This window comes from Oculina patagonica, chromosome 14 (assembly GCF_052425735.1).
Source record: "Oculina patagonica isolate OP01 chromosome 14, crgOcupat, whole genome shotgun sequence".
In the NCBI taxonomy this organism is placed as follows: Eukaryota; Metazoa; Cnidaria; class Anthozoa; order Scleractinia; family Oculinidae; genus Oculina; species Oculina patagonica.
In genome coordinates this window covers 22,660,592-22,682,712 of record NC_135771.1, presented here as the reverse complement: position 1 = coordinate 22,682,712, position 22,121 = coordinate 22,660,592, and the positions used below count along the sequence as shown (strand labels likewise).

Below are 22,121 nucleotides of genomic sequence, written 5' to 3'. Positions count from 1 at the left end.
AAAGAAGTTTGATTTGTATTTTCTGTTGTTTCAGATTTATTACCAGAATTCTAAGACAAAAAAATAAAAATCGAACAAGTTTAAAGTCATTTTAACCTACTGAAATAATTTTAAACTAGCACACATGTATTATTTCGTCAATGCTGCCTTTAGCGAGCACCTTCTGGAAGCAGAAGTATCCGTTACTAGAGCTGGCCGCGAACTTATGAGAATGATCCTCGTAGCGGTCACAAATAAGACATAATTGTATCACAAGCGCTTTAAAATCACTGTGACGAATCGAAAGCGTTCTAGTTGAGGTTCATTGTTAAAATAAAATTGAATTTTATAACATTTTCCTTTGGGGGTCTCCGCTTAATATGGGAGCTTAGAACAAAACAAAATCTCAATTGTACCCCTTGAAAGTGTCCAAGCGGTGGAAAAACACAATTTGTATGCAAGTCTAAACGAAATCTTGCGCTAAACGGCCGCCTTGGCATGCTCAGCATCGCACAACCTTTTAATATCGTCATGTATTAACTATTGAGTGTCCCGTTTGAATTCAGACAGTACCAGAAAGTTAGTTGTCGACAATTATTCAGTACTTGTGGAGTCGACAACTATTAATGCTCGACAGCCGGCGCTTTCCTACAAACTGAGGCCAATGTACTGTAGGGGATGTTTTTGAGCATGAAAGCTCGGAATCAGTTGCTAACTGCTCGCTTTGGAAATTAAGGCGTTCAGATGAAATGAGCATACGAAATAATGGTCATACTGCACAAATGTCCTTTTGCAAGAGGTGTCAATGATAAGTAATTTACTAAAGTGAAATCAGTTCGAATTTGATCCCCATTGTTTGCTTGTGACGGATTATCTTTGTGGTAAACTAACTTATCAACAAGCCCTCAGTCGCCAACAATTAGTCTGCAGAACAGGCGGTTTCAGCGGGAAAAAGCGCGCGTGCAGCGTGTTACACGTCCCGCTAAATCGATTGCTCTGCAAGCTTACAAAATAGACCTGTTCCTTTTAAGGCTAGACAATTCAGTGTTGTAAGAAACTAGCGAATTCATTTAAGAACTCTACAGATTATTAAAGGGACTATGTCACGGATTTAAACAGATATTTGAACAGCCAAAATTTGTATTTGTGTCGTAGGAAACTTAAACTTTAAGTTTCCTACAACACAAATACAAATTTTGGCTGTTGAAATATCTGGTCCGTTTTAATTAACAATTCAGTGCTATTTTAGAGCACTAAAACTGTTTAAAAGCGCGTTTGGCTGCGGATGGCTCGGATGGAAATGGATTGCAGTTTGAAAACGTTAGCCAACGTTTTTCAGTTGTTTCCGCGCGCCTTAAAAAAAAAAAATCGATATTCAGTTATAGCCGAAGTTTGATTTCTATCCCCAAATATAGGTTATATCTTCAGTTAATTGTTCAAAGATAATGTTCTTCATGGGTAAAGTTGCCTACCACTTATTTCAGGACAGTTTTTTAATAGACCAAAAATCTGCGAAATTAAATCCCCGTGACATAGTCCCTTTAAGAAACCTTACTACTTTGACTAACTCACGCCGCGCGTTGAAGAGCCATGATCATCTCTAGAGACAGATGGTTGCCAAAACAACAGCACCGTTCATATTTTACTGTCTTGAAGAAATGCCTTTTACATCGCACAGGCTCCCCAAGATGATTTCTCTTCAATTAATTGTGTTGGTTGTCCAGTCCTTACTGTGCCTTGTTAACGGATACGCAGGTATGATGGAGGTCCTTTAGTTATAGTTTTAACAAATAAAAATTGTTTCTGATTGGTCATAAAATTAATCGTTTAACTTGATTGGCAAGAATACGTTAACTCACCCAACTTTAAAGCAATGCAATAGAGCGATTTTCACTTGAGTGTTGAAAGTAATTCGCGTTTGCTTTGGTTTTGCAGTACAGTGGAACCCCGTTAATACGGACACCAAAGGGACAGGCCAAATTGTTCGTATTAACGGGGTTGTCCGTATTAAACGGGATCTCAGAAAAAAGTCACGGACACATGTTTTATCCGGCGACACAAAGACGAAGGCAAACCTTTTACGACAACAAAACGTTGTTTAATTGTACTGTAACTGTAACAAATGCAAACTATGAACTCCCTGACGAAAATTAATAGTTTTTACGAAAACCTTATGATCTAGTCAGACACTCGAACTAAACTTCAATAAACTCAACAGTGACGTGAAATTATTATATTTATTATATTTTCAACAGTAACAGAACGTTTTCTATATTAATAAATGTTTCCATTGTAACTGAAACTCTGACCGTAACCGTTCTTAAACTCTACAAACATTTGAAAAAGTCGGTAACTTTACTTTGCAATGAAGCTTTTAGCTTGCGACGCAACCAGGCGGACTGAAGATTCGACAAAACCTTTGCAAGTCACGATATTAAGCTACTCTTTGTAATAAAATCGTTTTAACTCGTCGAACTCTGTCATAATTTGACCAGGGTGAAGTTAGCAAATAATCGCGACAATGAAAATTGACAGTGCACAGCTGAAACAGTGTCCGTAAAGCGGGGTTGACAATGTATGACAGTTTGTCACTTGGGACACGGAAAAGTGTCCGTTGTACTTACTCATACACGTTTTCCCGCGTTTCGTGTCGGCTACATGTGTTTGCTTCGAGTTTTGATTGGTTCACTGGATTGTCTGTGTCCTTTGTGATTGGCAGAGTGATTGCTTTGGCTTTGGTTTTACGACACTCAATTGAAAACCGCTCTAACCTATAAAATAATTAATTTCTTGGAGATTTATAGTGCGGCAAATTTTATACGGAAATTATAAAATGTGTGCTCAATATAATAAAATTTCGCCCTGAAGAAGTGATTTTATATTTTTAAGGGATATGCGGAGACGAATGCCCCATTGAGCTTTCCCAGAAGACCTCTCTAGCTTGTCAAAGGAAACGCTACCAGATGCTTCTGGGCAGAAGGCAACTCTTTCAGTTGGCGCCATTCCCAGGCTTAGAAGGAGAACCAATCAGATTGCTAAACATGACAGTTGATCAGCAGGTAAACCATTACAGTGCGAATACGTACTCGAACCGGGTCACTTGGAAAAAATAATAAAAACATTAATAGAGAACAAAGGGTGGTGACATTTATCGTGAACGATCCACATACGTTTAGAGCATGTAATTTCTAAAGTAAATCAGCGACTTGGTCTTTTACGTAGGATCAAACATTTGTTACCTTTCACCGCTCGCCTACTTTTCTACAACACTCAGCCTTGTTTTACCAATTTTTGATTATGCTGATCTTGTGTGGGGCGACAAGAACAATGTGGAGCTTATGAATGACCTACAGGTTTTACAAAACAAAGCCGCGAAAATCATCCTGGACAGACCACTTTATTCGTCAGCTTCTGATGCCCTCGTAGCTTTAAAGTGGCTTAACCTAGAACAACGTAGATTTTATCATCGCTGTATATATGTTTATAAGTGTATAAATGGACTTATGGATCACTCTATGGAGTTACTAGCTAACAGGGACATTCATAGCTATAACACAAGGAATAAAGACATGCTTAGGCTACCTCATGTAACCAAAAATTGGGGAAAGCAGAGAGTGTGTTAACACTCTCTGAAAGACTGGAATAACCTAGACAGAGTCACCAGAAATGCGCTTGATTTTGTAAATTTTAAGCGTAGCGTTCTAAGTAGGTTTTTTAGTTAATTCTTTCTTTTTTTTTAATTTCAAGTTAGTTTTTAACAATAGTTTTTAATTCTTAGGTATTTTTCGTTTTATTGTATATAGTCTTATTAAGTATTTTTAATCTTAGTTAGGACCTTTCTGAAAACCACTGTATAGTGAATGAAGGCTTCCTAATAAAAGATTATTATTATTAAGGCTATTCCACTGAATTTCATTGCGCATCCTTACTGCGCATAGGTAAGTTCGCATCATTTAGCGCGCACGAGCGCGCACGCACACAGAACACTACGAGATTTCCTTCAGGCTAAGCTCGGTAGGGAAATAAATGGTTGTTTTCTTTTAAACGAGCACGGTGACCCCCATTTTTTAATGCATTAATTTAAATGTCATACGGTTGTCTACAATATATCGCGATTTAAAGAAAAGTTTAAAATCCTACATTGGGATATTTTTATTTGAATGCCGTAAAAAACACGTTTTTAGGTACTGCTGTTTACGTGCGCACGAAGCAAAATCTTTAATTTCTTTCATTATCTTAATTCCTGTACAATAAGAATAGTTTATAATATAATATCAAAGTCTATTTTGATGAACTATAGTTCCCCATTCGGATTACTAGGGTTCCTGATATATGCCTCGCGGGTCGTATATTTACTATAACGGCCATCCATTTTGCACAAAAACTAGCGCGGTTACCCCCATTTTTTATTTTATTTTTGTAATGCTCAAAACATAATTGTAACCTGGACCAAGTTTTAGAAAATTTTAAATACTCCTTTTATTTCAGTGGAATTGCCTTACCGTATTTACTCGAATAAGCGCAGCAGCGCTTATTAAATTTTTCGGGTCTGAAGTGCGGTGCTTATTCGAGGGCGGCGCTTATTTAAAATTTGGACGCCGTAAAATATCTAAACTTTCACAGTAATTAAAAAAACGTCTTTTGTTTGTCAGTTTTCGTATTTTGCTGAAGAGAGAAGGGGCGCTAGCTGTCCTGGCAAAGTTCGCAGCCTTTACAACATTTACAAAACTACGTATTGCAAGAATGCTGGATAAAAAAACTAATGGACGAGCGGCAAAACAATCCCTTTGAACTGCAAAACATCGCTTTTGATGGAAAGAAATGTCCAAGTTTGCTTCAGAGTTGCTTTGTAGTGCTGTTTTTAGTTAAGCGGATTCCTCGAATAAGCGCCGCATCGGGACTGCGGCGCCTATTCGGGGGCGGCGCTTATTAACTTTTTTGTTCCAAATGCGGCGCTTATTCGAGGGCGGCGCTTATTCGGGGGCGGCACTTATTCGAGTAAATACGGTAAGTTCTACAACAAAATTCGAAACCCAACAAGTTGCGGAAGAAGAGCACTTCTCGGGAAATTTGCAATTTTTGATTGGTTAGTTTCTAGTTTCTAGTAAGTGGGCGGTTTTCACCAGTTTCAGTGGCTTTGCACTTACAAATCGAGTTTTCAGTATAAATGTTTTGAGTAAAATAATAATTATGATTATTTGCCGCCAAGGATGAGATCTGCAAAGTGTATATGTTGCAGATTAAATCGGTTTTCAGATTAAATCCGTTTCCAGTCTAGTTTAATCTGTTTGAACCCGAAGATAGCAATCTATTGGACTTCTTTTAATGAATTCAAGTTATTTTAAGTCACTGTGAAAGTGTTATCTTCATGTTGAAGCAGATGAATCTAGGTCGGAAACGGATTTAACCTGCAACATATACAGTAGAGGGAAGTCGATATAATATAAATTCGGGTAAAAGAGACACAGATATGCCTTCAGCAGATGTTAAATTTTGTTGTAGAGCTGTTGTCTGGATGTTTCAGTGTCACTGGTCTGTTTACGGAGAAGATTGCCATCCTTTGTTCTCAACTAACGTTTTGATTGGTTAACTTTGTTCCAAGTGGCCCGGTTCAAGAAGTCGCTCTGTAAAAGGATTAAAACGTAGAGTAGGATCTAAGCTAAAGAAAAACTGTGTTGTATACCAGATTACAGAAGAAACAAACACATCCATTAGAAATTAATAGATACCCGTGATCTATCAAAAACCCACGAATTTAATTGGCTCTCCAGTTGTTGTATACTTGCTGATAAAAAACGATCGTCCGCGGGAAGATTATTCTACTAGATTTTTTAGCTAAGAAAATACATAAAACGTAGGTTTTGGACTGTTTTGGAGTGTCCACTAAAACAATTAGATACTCGTACTAATTGTTAGATAGAGAAACCTTGCTCCTTGGAATAGACAGTGGTTCTTTTGTTAAGAATCGCCATCTCTCAAGCTTCACAAGAATACATCGTTTTCTAATTTCGTGCTCTCTCTAACGCCGTGTTCACACTTAGTGCCCAAACACTGATACCTGAGCATCGGCAAAAAATAGCGTCGTGTTCAGACACAAAAAACCAAAGTACCCAAGTACCCTTGAGTGCTCGATCTCGTACTCGGGCACAGATACCGTGCCCGAATCATGGCGTGGGTACTTGACCAAATTAGTATGTTTGCATTAGGGCCCAGCGAGAATCGTACTCGGAAACCATGCCCAAGCACAAGGTGTGAACACAGCCTAATGTGCTCTTTCGAGGGATGCTTTGAAAAACGGCAATAAACAAAATTGTGTAAAGGCGGGAGCAGCTTTAGTAAGAGCTTTTACTAGTTATTAAGTTATCATCATGTTATGCTCTACATTCTTTCAGTTGGCCATATTCAGCAGTCCAGTTTACCCGTTTGAAGCGTGGGAGTTAAATATCTTCTTGACAAAAATCCAAGGAGGCACTGCCATCCATAACGAATGGATAAAGCTTAATGCAGGAGAAGACATACAAAGTTTTGCGGACTTTGTCAAGATATACGCGTTCTTCCGTAAAGCACAAGGAGAGTTTGGGGTAAGAAATGTGCAAAAGAACGGCGTATGATAAAGAGTCTGGGACGGGAGTGAGAGCCTGGGTCGAGAATTCACCGCGGTCAAACGTCTCAGGCAGGTTTTCTTTCCATTTCGCCGTTTTTTTGTTCAAATTGAAGTGTTATTACGAGCAAGGATAGATAAAAATAGTTGCCGAGTGAAATCATAATCCCATTCCCTCAGATAAACCAGTGTTTTTACTTTTTAAATGTTTCGCATCCGAACCAAAGGTACTTTGACAAATGGCGCCGACAAGTCCGCATATCGCTATTTTCAAACACGTAGAACTTTTTTAGTAAAGCTCCAAAAAAACTTAGTAAACCCTTAGGATACCGGTTATGTATCGAACTTTGAACTGTGAAAATTAAAACCTTATCTTTACAGTACTTTTCTTATTTTTTGCATATTTCTGTCGTTTGACCGCGGTGGAGGTCGAGAATGACAGTCTTCGAGGGAGAATAATCTGGTTGAGTGTAAATGCGCAAAAATTTCTGCTACGATGGCGACATTTAACCACAGTACACTGTACTATGCAAGCCTAACACATAGAAAGTCTTATTTTTCGAAATTCGTCCCTGTGCTTAATGGCATTGTGTATGCCCGGCTTGTTGGTTTTAGAACTTTTCCGTGCGTATTTTTATGAGCGCTTTTAGGTAGACTACAAGCAGTCCTTTTTTTCTTATTCCGTGCAGCGTAAAACAAAAAACAAAAAAGAGCGCGAGGCCGCGGAAAATTTCCTTTTTTCGCTTCACGGTCGACGACGCGTACGGACTTAGACAAAAAGGTGAACAAAGTTATAAGTTTCTAAAGAAACTATAGTGCTGCGACTGCGGGCAAGTGAAACACTTAGTTGATTATCAACTGGAAGTTGATAAGGTAAACATGGTAAAAAAACCGTCGTAGCAAAGTTTGAAAATCTAACGTTTCGAGCGTTAGACTTTGCACCGACGAAGGGCTAACGCTTGAAACATCAGCTTTCGCTACGACGGTTTTTTTTTTACCTTTATCAACTTCCAGTTGATGATCAACTAAGATAAAAGGGACTAGGTCGTATAGTGTGATCGTCCGGGTGAGAGTAGTTCTGAGAAGAACTGTTGTTGGTGACTGACGTTTCGACAACCTGAGCGGAAGTCATCTTCAGAGTCAAGTGAAAATAACATCACGGCTAAACTGACCAATCAACTTCACCGGACCAGACTTATAACATCATCGACTGACAACAACTTTTCACTAAATAGATATGAGGAGTTTTTTCGAGAGAGGCGTTTATTTCACTTTACCTGTAACACCGTCAACAAAACAAATAAGACGCGTAGTTTGCTCGCGGAGTAAGATAGAAAACAGAGTTTGTGAGTAGGAGACTAATCTATTCTGCGCTAATGCAAAGCCTGGAGATGTCGTTCATAGTTCAATATCGATGTCTTCATCGTCATCGGGTCAACCATGTTGGCACCGTTGGCCTCTTCGATGTCCGAGTCAAGCAAGAAACTATCTTGGCTTTTGTGGCGATTCTTGAAGGGGGCGTCTATTAGACAAGGGGCTTTTATAAGAGGGGGGCGTCTAATGAAAACTATACACCTGAAGGGGGGCGTTTATTAGATACGAGGCGTTTATTTGAGAGTGGGCGTTTATTAGATCATTTACGGTATTGCCAGAATGTATAGTAGGCTTAGCCACAAGTTGCTCGGCATATTTTCACCTTTCGAGCAACTTTTTGCAATTTCTAGTCCAAAGATTTCCGAAGATTGTCCGAATTTTCTTATTTAAAGGAAACGTTTTGGATTTTTTTGAGCAACTTTCGAGCAACTCTTTGGATTTGAGCAACTTTCGAGCAACTATTTTTGGATTTTTCGAGCAACTTTCGAGCATCTTTGTAAGAAATTTCAAGCAACTTTTTGGGAAATCTCGAGCAACTTTTGGCTAAACCTAATGTATAGGGGTACGATGGCAAATTATTTCCAGTCTTATGCCTATATCCGCTGTGTAATGTGCTTGAGTTGAAAGGCTTTAGAATCAAAATACAAAGCACGTGTGTATCTTTGTCGCACAGGATCCTTATTTCAAAAATCCATCTGACGAGGAACCATTCAAAGACGTCATCACACACTGGATGCGTGACAAGGTGTTCGCTGAGCAACGGCTCGCGGGCGTCAATCCTATGACGCTGACGAGGGTTACAACAGATAGAGGTAAATACCCAGGGGGGCGGGGGGAGGGGGGCACTCTGTATATTTTTGGGTGGGGGTGTGCCGCTGAGATTTTAAAACCCTTACCCTATACCAAGACCATGACAACAAGATTACAGAGACATATGGTAGATGGCCTTATGAGTGGGAGCTAGTGGATAATTTGTGCATAAAATGACTTCGCAATTCTATAGTGTAGATAATATGGTGTTTTTTTATATTCTTTGCAGACAAAGTTGGTATCAAATGGACTGAGCTGAACAAAACACTGAACCAAGAATTCGACTGGAATAATCTTATTATCAATACCCCAAACATGCCGAACATTCCGCTGGAAAGGGTACGCTTAATTTACTTTTATCTGAGCGTAGTAAAGAGAACTTTCTCAGTCATATTTTCACCGAATTTTGCCCGTGTTTAAATATTTTTGATGATTTTAAAATTCGGTTCCAAATTTCAAGAAACAAGAGTCAGACAGCTTAAAAATGGCAAAGAAAAATTACTTTAGAACTACACAGTTGACCACCTTTTTTATTTTTATTTACCTATTTCGTGAAATATATTTCCATTGACAATTGCCAATAAGAGCGGTGTAACTTTGGAAACTGAATAAAATAGGCGGAAAATTTTATTATCACCTTTCCGTCGACCCCACTCGCTATATGCACTTGTTTCCAACTTTTCTTCGATATTTCCTCCTATCACTCGCATTTAAAGAAAACCTCTGAGGAAAGTACCGATTTTTAAACAACTGTATAACACATAAAGGTTTGCATTTGTTCCTATATACAGGCCATAGCCACTAGAATGGTGTTTGTATTACGCTATCCGCTGTTAGATTACCTTCCCGCCATGCCAGATCTCTTGGAATCCCGCCCTGGCAGAGAAATGTGGGAACCCACCTCCCCGATAGCGTTCTTTGCCGTTCATCCAAACAACAGGAGCGATCTGGTACCGATTGCAATTCAAATGGACGTCAGACCTGGTATGAACACTAAGAAAGCTTCCATTTGTGTGGAAAAACCGTTGAGAATATTCCGGCAAATGGAATAGTACAATTTTTCGACAAATACAATGGTGCGGGACGAGTGTGTAGCATTTGAAAACTTTCCAATGGGAAGGACCGTTCCATTTAATTTTCCACCGGAACGTAGTCGCATATTTCATTGAGAAGCATGTTAATAGTGCGAAGAAGCAAAATGGTACAGTGATATGCCGAGCATTCCCGTAAAAACAAGAAAAGAGGAATACCTCTGAAGGTATTCCTCTTTTTTCAGAACATTTTCTTGTGGGAATGACCGTTCCATTTGATTTTTCCCTGAACAGCTGTTTTCTCCGTACAAATGGAGAGCGCTCTTTAGATATTGTATACAGTCGAACGTAGCGCAATCGTGAGCAGAAACATGAGGAAAAATGCGAGACTTTTTGTCTTCAATCCCCATTCCTGATTACATGTACGTACCACTCCAACGCAGACAGAACGTTGAACATTGTAAAGTTATTGGGCTCAGGTTATATATTACGTCGGGTCTAGACTGCGAAATAGTCCCACAGGCGGCGGAGCAGGGAGGGAGGGGGAGGGGGGCAGGGGAGGGGGGGGGGGGGCTGTAGCACCACCAAACAAAAATTTTGAGGGGCTCAGCCTCCCTCACATTTCAGTGCCGAAAGTATCATTAGCGTAGCATAAAATTGGTTTATAAAAGACATTCACTCTCGTGGTCTTAATTTTCACAAATCGTTTCATCAGGATCGTGCTTGGCAAAATTATATGGTGTATGACTTTCAACGAAACTCCTCTCCCAAAAAACGCTACTTATAGGAGCTGAGAGGTCCACAAGCTAGAAGGATTGTATTTGTCATTGCCTGTGGCATCTGCGACCTGCAGAGCGTACATTTTCTGCCCTGCGACAACTAAAAAACCTACCCAAAAAGGACCATCAAGCACGATCGACTCAACTCCGCATGCGTAGTTATGCTGTTAAGGTTGCAAAGAAGTCAACTGTGCAAAAGACATTTTGGGAAATATGAGTAGGGGTATGCGCTGCCTGGGGAGGGGGGGGGTGGCGCTTGGCTTAGTGTACGACGAGCCCCCCTCACACCCCCCCCCCCCCCCCCCCCAAGTTCCGCCGCCTCTGAGTCCTGCAGTCTCAGTGTGAGGTTGTTGAGCGAAACACGGTCTTTTAAAAAGGATCTGAAACGAGGTTATGCAGCGTGAAAAAATCTCTTAAGGCATTCACTCAGCTCGCTCGCGAGGGTCCTGAGGGAGCTCCCGAGGGAGAACGCCGTAAACATAAAAAACACGGCCTTTGCTTGTTTCAAATTTATCTCCTTAAAATTGTTGTTTGATAATCATGTTATGACATAGCTAACAGCGCCGCGCAATCAAATTCAGTTTATTACGTAATCGTGCACCACTTACCTACTAGAAGATGGTTTTCCATGTTCTATAAGAAAATAATGCACGCTTGAGGTCTAGAAAAGCTGCTAGTGGATGCCCGAGCCGTTAGGCGAGGGCATTCAGCTGCTTTTCTAGACCTCAAAAGTGCATTATTTTCTTATAGGACATAGGAAAGCCATCTTCTAGTGGGTTTAGAATATAGCATTAAAAACAAGCACAGAACTTACAAGATTCGCTGCCGCTTACGGCAGTTACAAACGCACGCAACATCGGCAAAGTGAAAGTTTAGTTTATTCTTTTCTTTGGCGGCTTCTTCATGAATAAAAAAAAGATACCATTTCATTCATATTTCCTATTTATAGTCCTTTCTCCGACTACCAAAAGATTCTCACAAAGCCGACAAATCTAGTTGAAATATTTACGCATTCAAGTTTAGTGGTTAAGCCTACTTCAATTTCATTCAAATGAAAAATTTTCATTCGTTCGTTTCGCAGCAAGTTTTTCCAATTCGCCTCTAATTTCGATTTAAAAAGAACAAAAGTGGAGTGTTCTGTAGCTGTCTTTAGATTGTGGCTAAGAAAAGGTTTCTTACCTCAAAGCGTTTCTAGAGTCCGGCTTGTTTTGCTCAATAATTTCCAATCAATTTCGGACCGTTCACGGCAAAATAGTGGCGTACACAACTCCAAAGAAGAACAACAAATTTCAACGATTCTTTCTTCACCTGTCGCTTCCTTTGGCACTGTCTTACTTCCATTTAAGCATGTAAAACGTTTCTGATGAAAACTTGCTGCTTTAAAGCATCATTTAAACAACAAAACAAGCGGAATAGAAGCGAAGTCGTTCAGCGAAATTCGACAAACAATTCGCACATCCGGGGTACCGGGCTTCTATAGTTTTCAGCTATGTTCTCGCCATCTGATTGGTTATCGAGGCGAGGTATTCAGAGTGGAATTGCGACTTGAAAGCGAGGTTGACCGATATTGCACCGTAGCAACGCGTAGCTTCACATAGCAACGTACACAAAATTGGAATCGATCTATGTTTTCAAAACTATTTTGTCCGTTTACAAAGCAAAAACCTGACCGAGGTGAGGAAGCATAAGATTTTCCTTGTTTAAATTTCAATTCGGCTTTCTTACGAGCAGCGGTTAAACATTTTCTTTCACCGCATGAGTGAAACGGAAAATAAAAATGTCCGTATCGTATGGACAAACTCGCGAGTAAATAGCAGTTACGCTTACACGACCACTGTAGAAACCTTCGCTAAAAGAAAGAAATGCTATAAATATCTCGAGTAAAAGAACAGCTGGTTATTTTGTTGAAGTAATACTGTTGATAGTTTGACAGTAATGCCGTGTTCGTACAATAAATCTACACGGCGAAACGAAAGAAAACAATGACAAAAACTGCGTGCTGTAAACTCGATGAAGACAGTTTATAGAAACTGTTTTGCGGTGAAAAGGTTTAAAATTTCGATAAAGAATGACTTCTTACATTCTTTAATTGATACTCACGATGCAAAAGCGGTTTCTGGACATCAACAAAGCGTACACACAGCAAAACAGCGAACTATTGTGCTTGCGAAGCGACCCACTAATAGCGAGTTTTTCAAAAGCAGTCTTGCTCTTTCTAAGAAATTGTCTGCGATGGACTTAGACATTTAGCTTATAAATGTCGAATTTTAATTGTTATATTATTCCAAGGTACTTACTTTATCCCCGGTCCACGCTTCCTTCAAACCTTTATAATTTTCTTGACGTTGTGAATGTTCAGTGCTTTTCACGATGCATGTTGTCTACTTCTTTCAGGCCGAAGAGAGATTTCAAAAGTTTGTCTTGCTGATGAGACGAAAACTTGAAATAGATGTTCGAAAAACAAGAATGTTCTGTAAAATACTACCATTCCGTCATTAAAATGGTTAAAAGCTGCGGTGAACCGTTGAAAAACGATGGTACAGTAATCCGCGAGGTTCAAATGAAGTTTTGTGATCGATTTTAGCTTGAGTCCGATTCGCTGGCTCATGACAGTTGATTTGGAATGGCTCTCTGAGCGAGCGGTAAAAATTGCAACATTCAGCCATAAACTAAAAAGAAATTGGGTTTTCTTTTCTTTTCTAAATAGGCTATGCGATTCAAGGAAAATCCACTACCTGACTCGTGAATTCCACGTTAAATTTCACTTGAAAAACCGATATCGCACTCATCGCTTCGCGATTCGTGCGATATCGGTTTTTCGCGTGAAATTTAACGTGGAATTCCCTCGTCAGGTAGTAGATTTTTATAAAAAATAATGCCCGCTAGAATTCCATAGCGCGTATACAGCGGCTATATTCTAAAACTCGATAGTGCACGCTAAAGCATGAACCAGTTGTAAAATATTACCGCAATTTATACTTTTACGACAAAATATCGTTGCATGGCGTAGGTTCTCCTGTCTACACCCCTAAAGACAAAGATCTCTGGATGCTGGCAAAACTCAGCGTACAAGGCGCTGATTTTGGCTATAATCAAATAGCCGAACACTTGGCCAAGACTCATCTTCTGATGGAACCCTTCTGCGTGAGTAAAGACAGACAACTGTCTGAGAGACATCCACTTCATCAGATCATCAAGTATCACTGCCGAGGAATTAGTATCACGGACAAACTGGCGTTCGCAATACTCCTAGCCGAGAATGGCAGTATTCATAAGCTGTTCCCGTATGGTTACCAAGGAGGTGCGAGCATTGGATTGAGGTCGTTCAGGCAGACAAGTTGGAAAGATACTGACTTCCTGGGAAACATCAGGGTAAGCCTATCACGCTTTGATTCTATTTTCACTCCGATGTATGAGTTATGCTTTGTTGTTAGTAACGTGGGATGGGGAGGAACAGGGGGGGGGGGGGGGGCGGGGACTCGGAGGTTACATGTAAGCAGATGTTACTTTTTTATATAAAGCTCTTAAAGTGTATATGACAGATTTTTTTTATTTGCCTGATCAAATCTACGTGGTATGCTGATGCGAACATCGAAAAAAGAAATTCAAAATCTCGTTTTTTCACCGCGTTTTCGACCTAAAACACGCAATATTTTCACTTCCGGTTGGGTCCAAAACCGCGCACAGTGGGGAGCTGGGTCTATTCTGCTTCTGACGTCATGGCCGGTCTAGACCCAGCTCCCCACTGGGCGCCGTGACGTCAAACAAGTGATACACTCAAGAACCTAACAAACTGAACAGGGAATTTCAAAGGAAGATTGCGCCTTGGTTACGGAAAACTGAAAAAAAAGCTTAAGGCTTGGAAGTTTATAAATGATCTGAATTCTAGAAGGATACTAGTGTAATAACAGTTTTTTTAGAAAAGCCGATGGAAACAGCGTGTGAAAATAAAGCTATCATATATCATGTCAGCAAATATACAGGTAAGTAAAATGAACGAATGAAACGAATTTAGAAGTAGCGCACAATTTGCTGTGATTTTAGCGATTTTAAATCTATGCCGTCGCAGCTTTAAAATTCCATGTTCGGTTTGTTTGGTTATTGAGTGTATCACTGAGCGCATTCTTGTTTGACGTCACGGCGCACAGTGGGGAGCTGGGTCTAGATCGGCCATGACGTCAAAAGCAGAATAGACCCAGCTCCCCAATGTGCGCAGTTTTGGACCCAACCGGAAGTGAATTTTAACGATTTTAGAGCGCGAAAACGCGGTGAAAAAAAGAGATTTCGAATTTCTTTTTTCGATGTTCCCATCAGCATTCCACGTACATTCGATCAGGCAAATAAAAAAAACTATGTCATATACACTTTAATGGGATTATTGACATCGATGTTGAACCTTATGTGGATTTTACAAGGAAACTGATCACTATTCTTTTAGACATAATGATAAGTTAACTCTAAAGATGAGATATGCAAGAACGAACATCCTTATATATTCTTATTTTCATAGAGTAGTGAGAACATGGAATTCGCTTCCCCTTTTCATTCGTGAGGCAACAAGTGTGAACTCTTTTAAAGCATTAGTTAAAAAGTTTTTTATAGATCAGCATAATCTTTGAATGTTTTTCTTGTTTGCTTATTTATTACTATTATAATTTCATTTTCATTTGTATTTTTATCTTAGTACCTTAGGTGATCTGCTTTAATATGGAGTCTTCGACTCTTTTGCAGTTCATCCTTTGGCCTTTGTTTTCTTAAGCCATAAAATTGTAATAATAAATTGTTAAGGAGACGTACGGCAAGTGTAGGTCAGGCGGCAAAATAGAGAACGGGAAGAATTCCCAAGGTGGCAGTTACCGGGAGACATAAAGAAAAATTTCGCAACCATGTGAAAATTTTTCCAAAGATATACATGACCCAGAGGTGGAAACCATAATAAAGGGGGAGGGGGGGGGGAGAACACCGGGAAAAGGAGCGGGAAGCCCCTCCCCCCTCCCCACTGTTTACTTTCTTACTACAGTATAATCTGTACCAGAAGTCGGGATAATTTATCCAAGCCGTTAACGTTATTTCAAAACGTGCGTCCAAATCATTACCTAACCTTTTCCCCAGCCCCCAGGGGGTAACTCCCATTTGAAACAGACGGGGATGTTCGTCGGGAAGTTTGGTGACTCGAGCTTTAGACACTAAATGCTAAAAATAGCATTTATATTTCTATATTTCTTTGCGTGCAACTCTCAACGAGACCTTGACGGCTAAAAATATTAGTATTTTGCCCCGAATACCCTAAGTGACACCAAAATGCGAAAATTACCTCCCTAAGCGTCCCGTCTCTTTCATATGGGAGTCTCCCCTCCCCTCCCCCCCTCCACCATCATGCGCCTTTCTTAGCTCAGTCCGAGAAACGTGTTTCATAACAACCTCTTTCTTGGTGTCTCCAGCTGAAATAACAGCTTTTAATACACGCCATGTTACATAGGCTAGACTTTTGTCACAATAACACTAAGTCACACGGTAATTTTATCTTCGTCTCCAGAAACGCGGAGTGGAAAGAAGATCTCTTCATTATTTCCCGTACAGAGATGATGGTTATCTATTGTACTATAGCATCTATAGAGTGGCCCGGGAATACGTTAATCTGTAAGTTAGGTGCTAGCTTTTAAGTCACTATTCATTCTCGCAACAAGACATCTCTTTTTCTCAGTCGCAGATCAGGTTGCTTTGTTACTAAGGTGACGGATCCACATAACGTTAAAGTAGCCTTCTGCGCAGGCGTTCTTTTGGCTCGTCACGCAATCTCTTTTACGTGACGAGCCAAAAGAACGTACCGCATAGGAGGCTGTTACAGTGACGAGACACTAGCTTGCTAGGATAACAGAGCAAGAATAGTTTAATGGATAAACTTTCCAATAGTTTTTGCACCAGTGCTTAAGGGGAACTCCCAACAAAAATTTATGATAATAAAACAGAGCACTATTTTTCCGTACCAATTGATATTGACTCCTTTATGTTTGTACTATGGGTTTGGTGGTAAATCAAGAGAATTTATATTCTATTTCGTTGACGATTGTCTTTTTTTCTTATCACTGTTTTCCAAGACAATGTATTGATGCTGGAGGGACTGAGGGAGAAATTTGCTAATGATTACTTATAAATATTCTTCAACACTTATCAAGGTACTACGAATGCGATGAAGATGTAATGAACGACTTTGAGCTGCAAAACTTTATGAATGAAGTATCTGCAGATGGGACAGGAAGTGATGGAGGCCTCGGAAATGTAAGAGAAATTCATTCTGTTGATATGAAAGTTGTGGTAATTTCCAAATGCCCAGCAACTTGAGAGGGGAGCTTAATTTAATGAGATACGGGACTTACTGAGCTTTTACGATACCACATGAACCCTTCTGTTTTTTTTTGTTTGTTTGTTTTTTCAGATCAGGGATCTTCCCGCTGAACTGAGCTCAAGAAACAGTCTTGTGACTTTCCTTACAAGGTTCTTGTACCAAATAAGCGTGCATCACGCAGCCATTAATTACCCCCTAACAGATTACGGAGCCTTTACTCCTAACATGCCTACGAAGCTTTACAATGATTCACGAGTCGCCGAAGATGTGTTCTCCTTGTTCAACTTTCCTAATGCGAACATTTCTGCGGTAAGTATTTGGAAAAATAAATTACACCGCAACCTCCACTAAAGACCACTTTTTAACAGCGCCACTTTATTCTGTTTTCTGTCCTCAAGTTAACCGTTGAAGAGAAGTTCAAGGAAAGTTTTATTTTATCAACTAATTTTTATAACATAACCGCACATTTCTACGTATTGAAGTTTTTATTCAAATACAGGAGCCCCTATGCGGCTATTTAGCCCCCCCTGTGGTGGATCTTTAAAATGTTAGTATTTTTATTTATTAACAATTAGACGGCAATCACGAGATTTCTATTTAAACATAAAAGTGTTTCTGTCGAGGAACTATCGGCTGATAGTTGCCCCGCGGAAATTTGATGTTCTTAAAACAAATATTAGCCCGAGAAGCGAAGCTTCGAGGACTAATGTGCTAGTTTAAGAACATCAAATTTCCAAGGGGCAACTATCAGACCAATAGTTCCGAGACAGAAACACTCTATCGTTTTTATTGTTCACCACTAAATTTTCTTCCGCGCGCCCATTCAAAAACGAGCATTGTGAATTATTTTTTACTTTTCAGGATAAAAAACTCAACTGAAAGCCGAAATTTAACAAACGAAACAAAACCAGACAAGAAACCTACTAAATGCAATGAATTTAGTGGGGTTTTTCTGTCTGTAGGCCCGCTGGTTTACAAAACATTTTCGCGGACGAGTACTATCCATCCGGGCATTTTTCTTGGACGGGCACTAGGGGCTGATAGTGTCCTCCGCGGACGAACACTATCGCGTCACGTGATCAATTTAAACCAATCAGAATCGGAGAAAATTTAGTGGTGAACTATAACGGCTGATAGTTAGTGAGGGGAGAAGCCCCGAGCCAACTATCAATTGCAAAGTCGATAGAAAACCGAGAGCGACCAGCATAACCCAGTGGCTGATCTATTAAACACAGTGATATCGCTAGAATTGATTTATTAAGGTTTTGATTGATAAATTCCTCGAGGAACTGAGCGCGCGTTCCGAGAGCCGTCTATCGATTGATCGATAAACGACACCTGTGTAGCCAATAAGATTGTGCGTTTTGCCAGTGGTTAGGCGCTGGGTTATCCTTGCTAAAATTAGCCAATCAGAACGCTTTTACCGGTCCAATATTCTCCACTGCGTATTAGACCGGGTACAGCTACACCAGCCGTCTGGTAAGACTAAGCACGCGCGTTCTTCATTGCGCATGCCTCTTTTTCGACCGCTAGTAAATAGCAAAGAAGACACCAACTTTGACTACGAAGTTCAAGTCTTAAGAATTTATTTCATTGCGTAAATCTACTTTGTTGTTAATTTTTTGTATAATAGGAACAAGGTCTGGTTTCTATGTCCCTATCTAATTACCGTTTTGACACTCTGTTTGACTATGGAAGCCAGCTACCCGACAAACCTGCACGTCAAGTGATATCAAAGTGGTTTAACTACCTTCAACGAAGCGTCCAACCATGCATAGAGAAAAGAAACCGAGACAGGCTCGCTAAGGGCCATTTGAGCTACCCTTATCTGCTACCACGCTGGATTCCCAACGGAATACAGACATGAGGCGAGCTGAAGGGTGCATTGAGATGTAATCAGCTATGGGGATATGACGAGGAATCTATAGAAACATATGGATTTCTGTTTTATTTTGCTTTGCTTGGTTGTAACGTAAACAGTGTTTTAAAATACGTTGTACGAGAGTCAGATCACTACGAAAATGAATAAAGTACAACTGTGGAAGTGGCTCGCTTTGTCTTACTGAATTTACATTTATCAGTACAAGCCAATAGAAAATAAGCACATAGAGTCTGTGCCATTATTTATTATTTAACTATGACGTCATTTAACTATATAAGGTCAAAAGACCACTCAAAATTTGACAGTTATTACAGTGTATTATTCCGTATTACACTGCAGTGTCCCTTTTTGTAGCTAAACGACAAGAAAAATGTAGTGGAAAAATAAATCCCTTATTCGATGGTTTTACAGATAATACTGGCGGACATTTTACTGATTCCTCGCTTTTTTCCTCGCCTAGCGAGGAGCGAAAAACTACGATGAAATTAACTCGTAAAATATCCCGGCCTATTGTCTGTGAACCATCGAATATGGCGTATTTAATACAAGGGTTACCCAACGGATCATTTCGGGGAATATTTGATCGGAAGGCCTGTAATCCCCTCAGATTTTCTTTAGTGAAATGCCACCTCTAACTTTCATGATATGGGAAACAAACAATATTGCGTTTTGTTTTCGAAGACGTAAAAATGTCGTTTTGGGTACAGGAAAACACCAAGATTTTCGGAAAGGCAACAACAACAGCAAATTCGCGAAATGGACAGAAAAGTCCTAATAAATTCAAGAAGACGAACTGAGTTCCTCCAAAATGACCGAAAAGATCAAAGTTTTATAGCGCAGCTTAAAAATTAGTCTGCAAATCATTAAAAACCCTCCAGATAGCCTAAACAACATTTTACAGCATTTGGGAGAAAATCGTCGTTGGGTACCCCTTCGCAAGGCAAATTCCAAAGCAAATAAACAACAACAACAAAAACCAGTGGTACCCACTCTTTATATTATTGATCTTCGTTGGGTTCCCAGACAGTAGAATTGCTCTTTAATTACACAACTTCTGACTTGATCCCGCTCGACAACCTCAGTTCCCTCATAACTTGTATGTGTCCTTTACATTTCAATCAATTTCAATTGCGTAGTCAATAGTTTAGAAAAGTAAGTTCATGACCAGTGAAAAATTCCAACATTCCCGTTTGGTAGTTCAGTCAGGCATCGTCTACACGTACCCGTTTTTGTTTGAAAAAGGAAATATTTTCCCTGTTTATTTAAAAAAAAATTCGTGTCCGCGCATATCGTTTTCAAATCGCTTCATGGTTAACGTTCGTCCAGTTACACGTATCCGTTTCTGTTTGAAAACGGATATTTTTTTATACCGTTTGGCCTTGAATCATTCTAAAATTCTCCTTCTTTTCCTCTGAAATCAATGTTTGGTCGACAGCACTTTAACATGCTGGTCTAACTTAGATTCATTTATTAGAACCTCCGAGATCTTGCTTATGAACCTCTGTTGAGTTGTTTAACGCTTCGATTTACGAGCCGGTGGTAAAAGAAGCCCTACTGATTAAGTCGTATTCTGAAATAACAAGCTTATGCATTTTACCTGAAAGAAAATATTAACATAAGATATGGGGGCTTCGCTTGGTTTGAAAATAATTTTTTAATCACCAAAATGTGACTTAACATGACGTAAATCTTTTTTTAAAATATATTTACTTGAAGATGGTAGATTATCTCACCAATACGGGTTGTTCATAAAATACCCAGACTTTGCCTATATTTTTATTTTTCAAACGTTATTTTTGGAGTTCTCAAAGAAAGGAAAGGACAAAAAACAACAAAATACATATGAAAATTTGATAACATCTATTGAAATATTATCAACTTTGTATAGGTAATCACATGATTTCGAGTGCAATTTGGGATAAATAAGCACAAGTAAATTTTTCAAAGGCTAACAAAATTGCACGAGCCCGTAGGGCGAGTGCAATTTGTAGTCTTTGAAAAATTTACGAGTGCTTATTTATCCCAAATTGCACGAGAAAAATCATGTGATTACTTATTAATAATATTAATGAAAAAATTGCGAGAAAATAGCATGCGCAAATCTCGACCAAAAACAATTTATTCAAACTCAGCAAATATAAAATTATCACGCGTTCATTCAAAACAAGGTCAAAGCCCAAACAACGTACAGGTTTCTTAATGTTTTAAAAGTTTTTTAGCCGAAATATCTGGCTAACCAGTCCAACGAATTGTCTGAATAAAAGATTTTGGGTTTCACCTCTTCCAGATAATTTCTTCTGCTTCTACTTGTCAAGCTTTGCTTGGGCACTTTCGACTCGACGCCCAGCCAAGTGAAGTTGTTTCAATTTTCATTTCAACACTTTCTTGGACGAAACGATTCTCTGTCCCGTACAACAGAAAGCCTATAAGTTCTGTTCTCTAAGTACAGTGACTTTCAAGCGATGTAGTCATTACTTTGAGGCTGTCTCAGCTGTCTGGTCCATAATCTTCGCCATTGTGTTTGTTTTTGAATTCGGCGAATTCGGCGTAAATAAATTCGCTCAAGTAAAGCGTGAAGCTTGGTCGGCTTGTTGTTTCGATTTCGTCGGCAATTTCCTTCTTAAGAAACCAGTTATACCAAAACGAGAACCAAAAACCAGTGCTTTTCAGTGCTATGGTATTTAGAGCTGTCTTCTGGTCCTCTACTATGCTCAAAACGCCAGCCATTTTTTTTCACTCGCACCACGAAGCAGAACCAAACTTCGCGCCATTCAGATCGCGTGGAAGCGTTTGATTGGCCCTCTGTGGGTGCCTTTGTTTATTAACCAATCAGAATGCTCTGTTTGTTTCTTTTTTTTGCACCGAATTTCCTTTTTTCTGCACTGTATTTACTCATTTCTGCATCGAATTTACTAAAAACTGCATTTCTCTAAGCCAATCAGATTTGAGAAATTTTTTCATGTATATTATTAGTATCAGAAGACTTTTCTCTGCTTGTTGATTTCCGGCAAAAAGAAATTAATTTAGAGTATGCTATACATACAGTTTGAAAACAATAACGGAACTTTAAAATAATAACAACAAAAGAGCATGCCGCGGAAATAATGAGATATATTACTTCCTTTTAACTGGTTATTTTAATCATTTTCACTTAATAAAACACAGATTTAGAAGTCTCTGTTTACATAGGTTCCAACCAACTTAAAAACATCCTTTGATTTCAACGTTGCAGTAAACATCAAATCAAATAAATAGATTTTAATGAAAAGTCTTTAATAAGGTTAGAATCAACATGATTTCAATTTGTCACCCTTTCAAA

The 22,121-nt window shown here is 39.4% G+C and overlaps 1 protein-coding gene and 1 pseudogene across 1 annotated transcript; both read left to right on the top strand.

Moving 5' to 3' along the window:
- The first annotated feature begins 1,642 nt into the window (after nt 1-1,642).
- On the top strand, nt 1,643-18,962 carry LOC144637900 (polyunsaturated fatty acid 5-lipoxygenase-like). The gene is made up of 11 exons (XM_078496990.1): nt 1,643-1,734; nt 2,869-3,038; nt 6,372-6,560; nt 8,628-8,766; nt 8,994-9,103; nt 9,556-9,748; nt 13,585-13,946; nt 16,111-16,214; nt 16,751-16,853; nt 17,011-17,229; nt 18,554-18,962. The coding sequence occupies exons 1-11, from the start codon at nt 1,668-1,670 to the stop codon at nt 18,785-18,787; spliced, it is 1,890 nt and encodes a 629-aa protein (XP_078353116.1). The 5' UTR covers nt 1,643-1,667; the 3' UTR covers nt 18,788-18,962.
- LOC144639031 (uncharacterized) lies at nt 3,152-3,701 on the top strand (annotated as a pseudogene).
- Nucleotides 18,963-22,121: the final 3,159 nt, after the last annotated feature.

What these genes read in the sequence shown, in the direction of transcription:
- LOC144637900 (XM_078496990.1), top strand. Translation starts at nt 1,668, where the DNA reads ATGATTTCTCTTCAATTAATTGTGTTGGTTGTCCAGTCCTTACTGTGC. An exon ending in ACTTCCTGGGAAACATCAGG is followed by an intron (nt 13,947 to 16,110) that starts GTAAGCCTATCA and finishes CTTCGTCTCCAG; the next exon opens with AAACGCGGAGTGGAAAGAAG. An exon ending in GCCCGGGAATACGTTAATCT is followed by an intron (nt 16,215 to 16,750) that starts GTAAGTTAGGTG and finishes ACACTTATCAAG; the next exon opens with GTACTACGAATGCGATGAAG.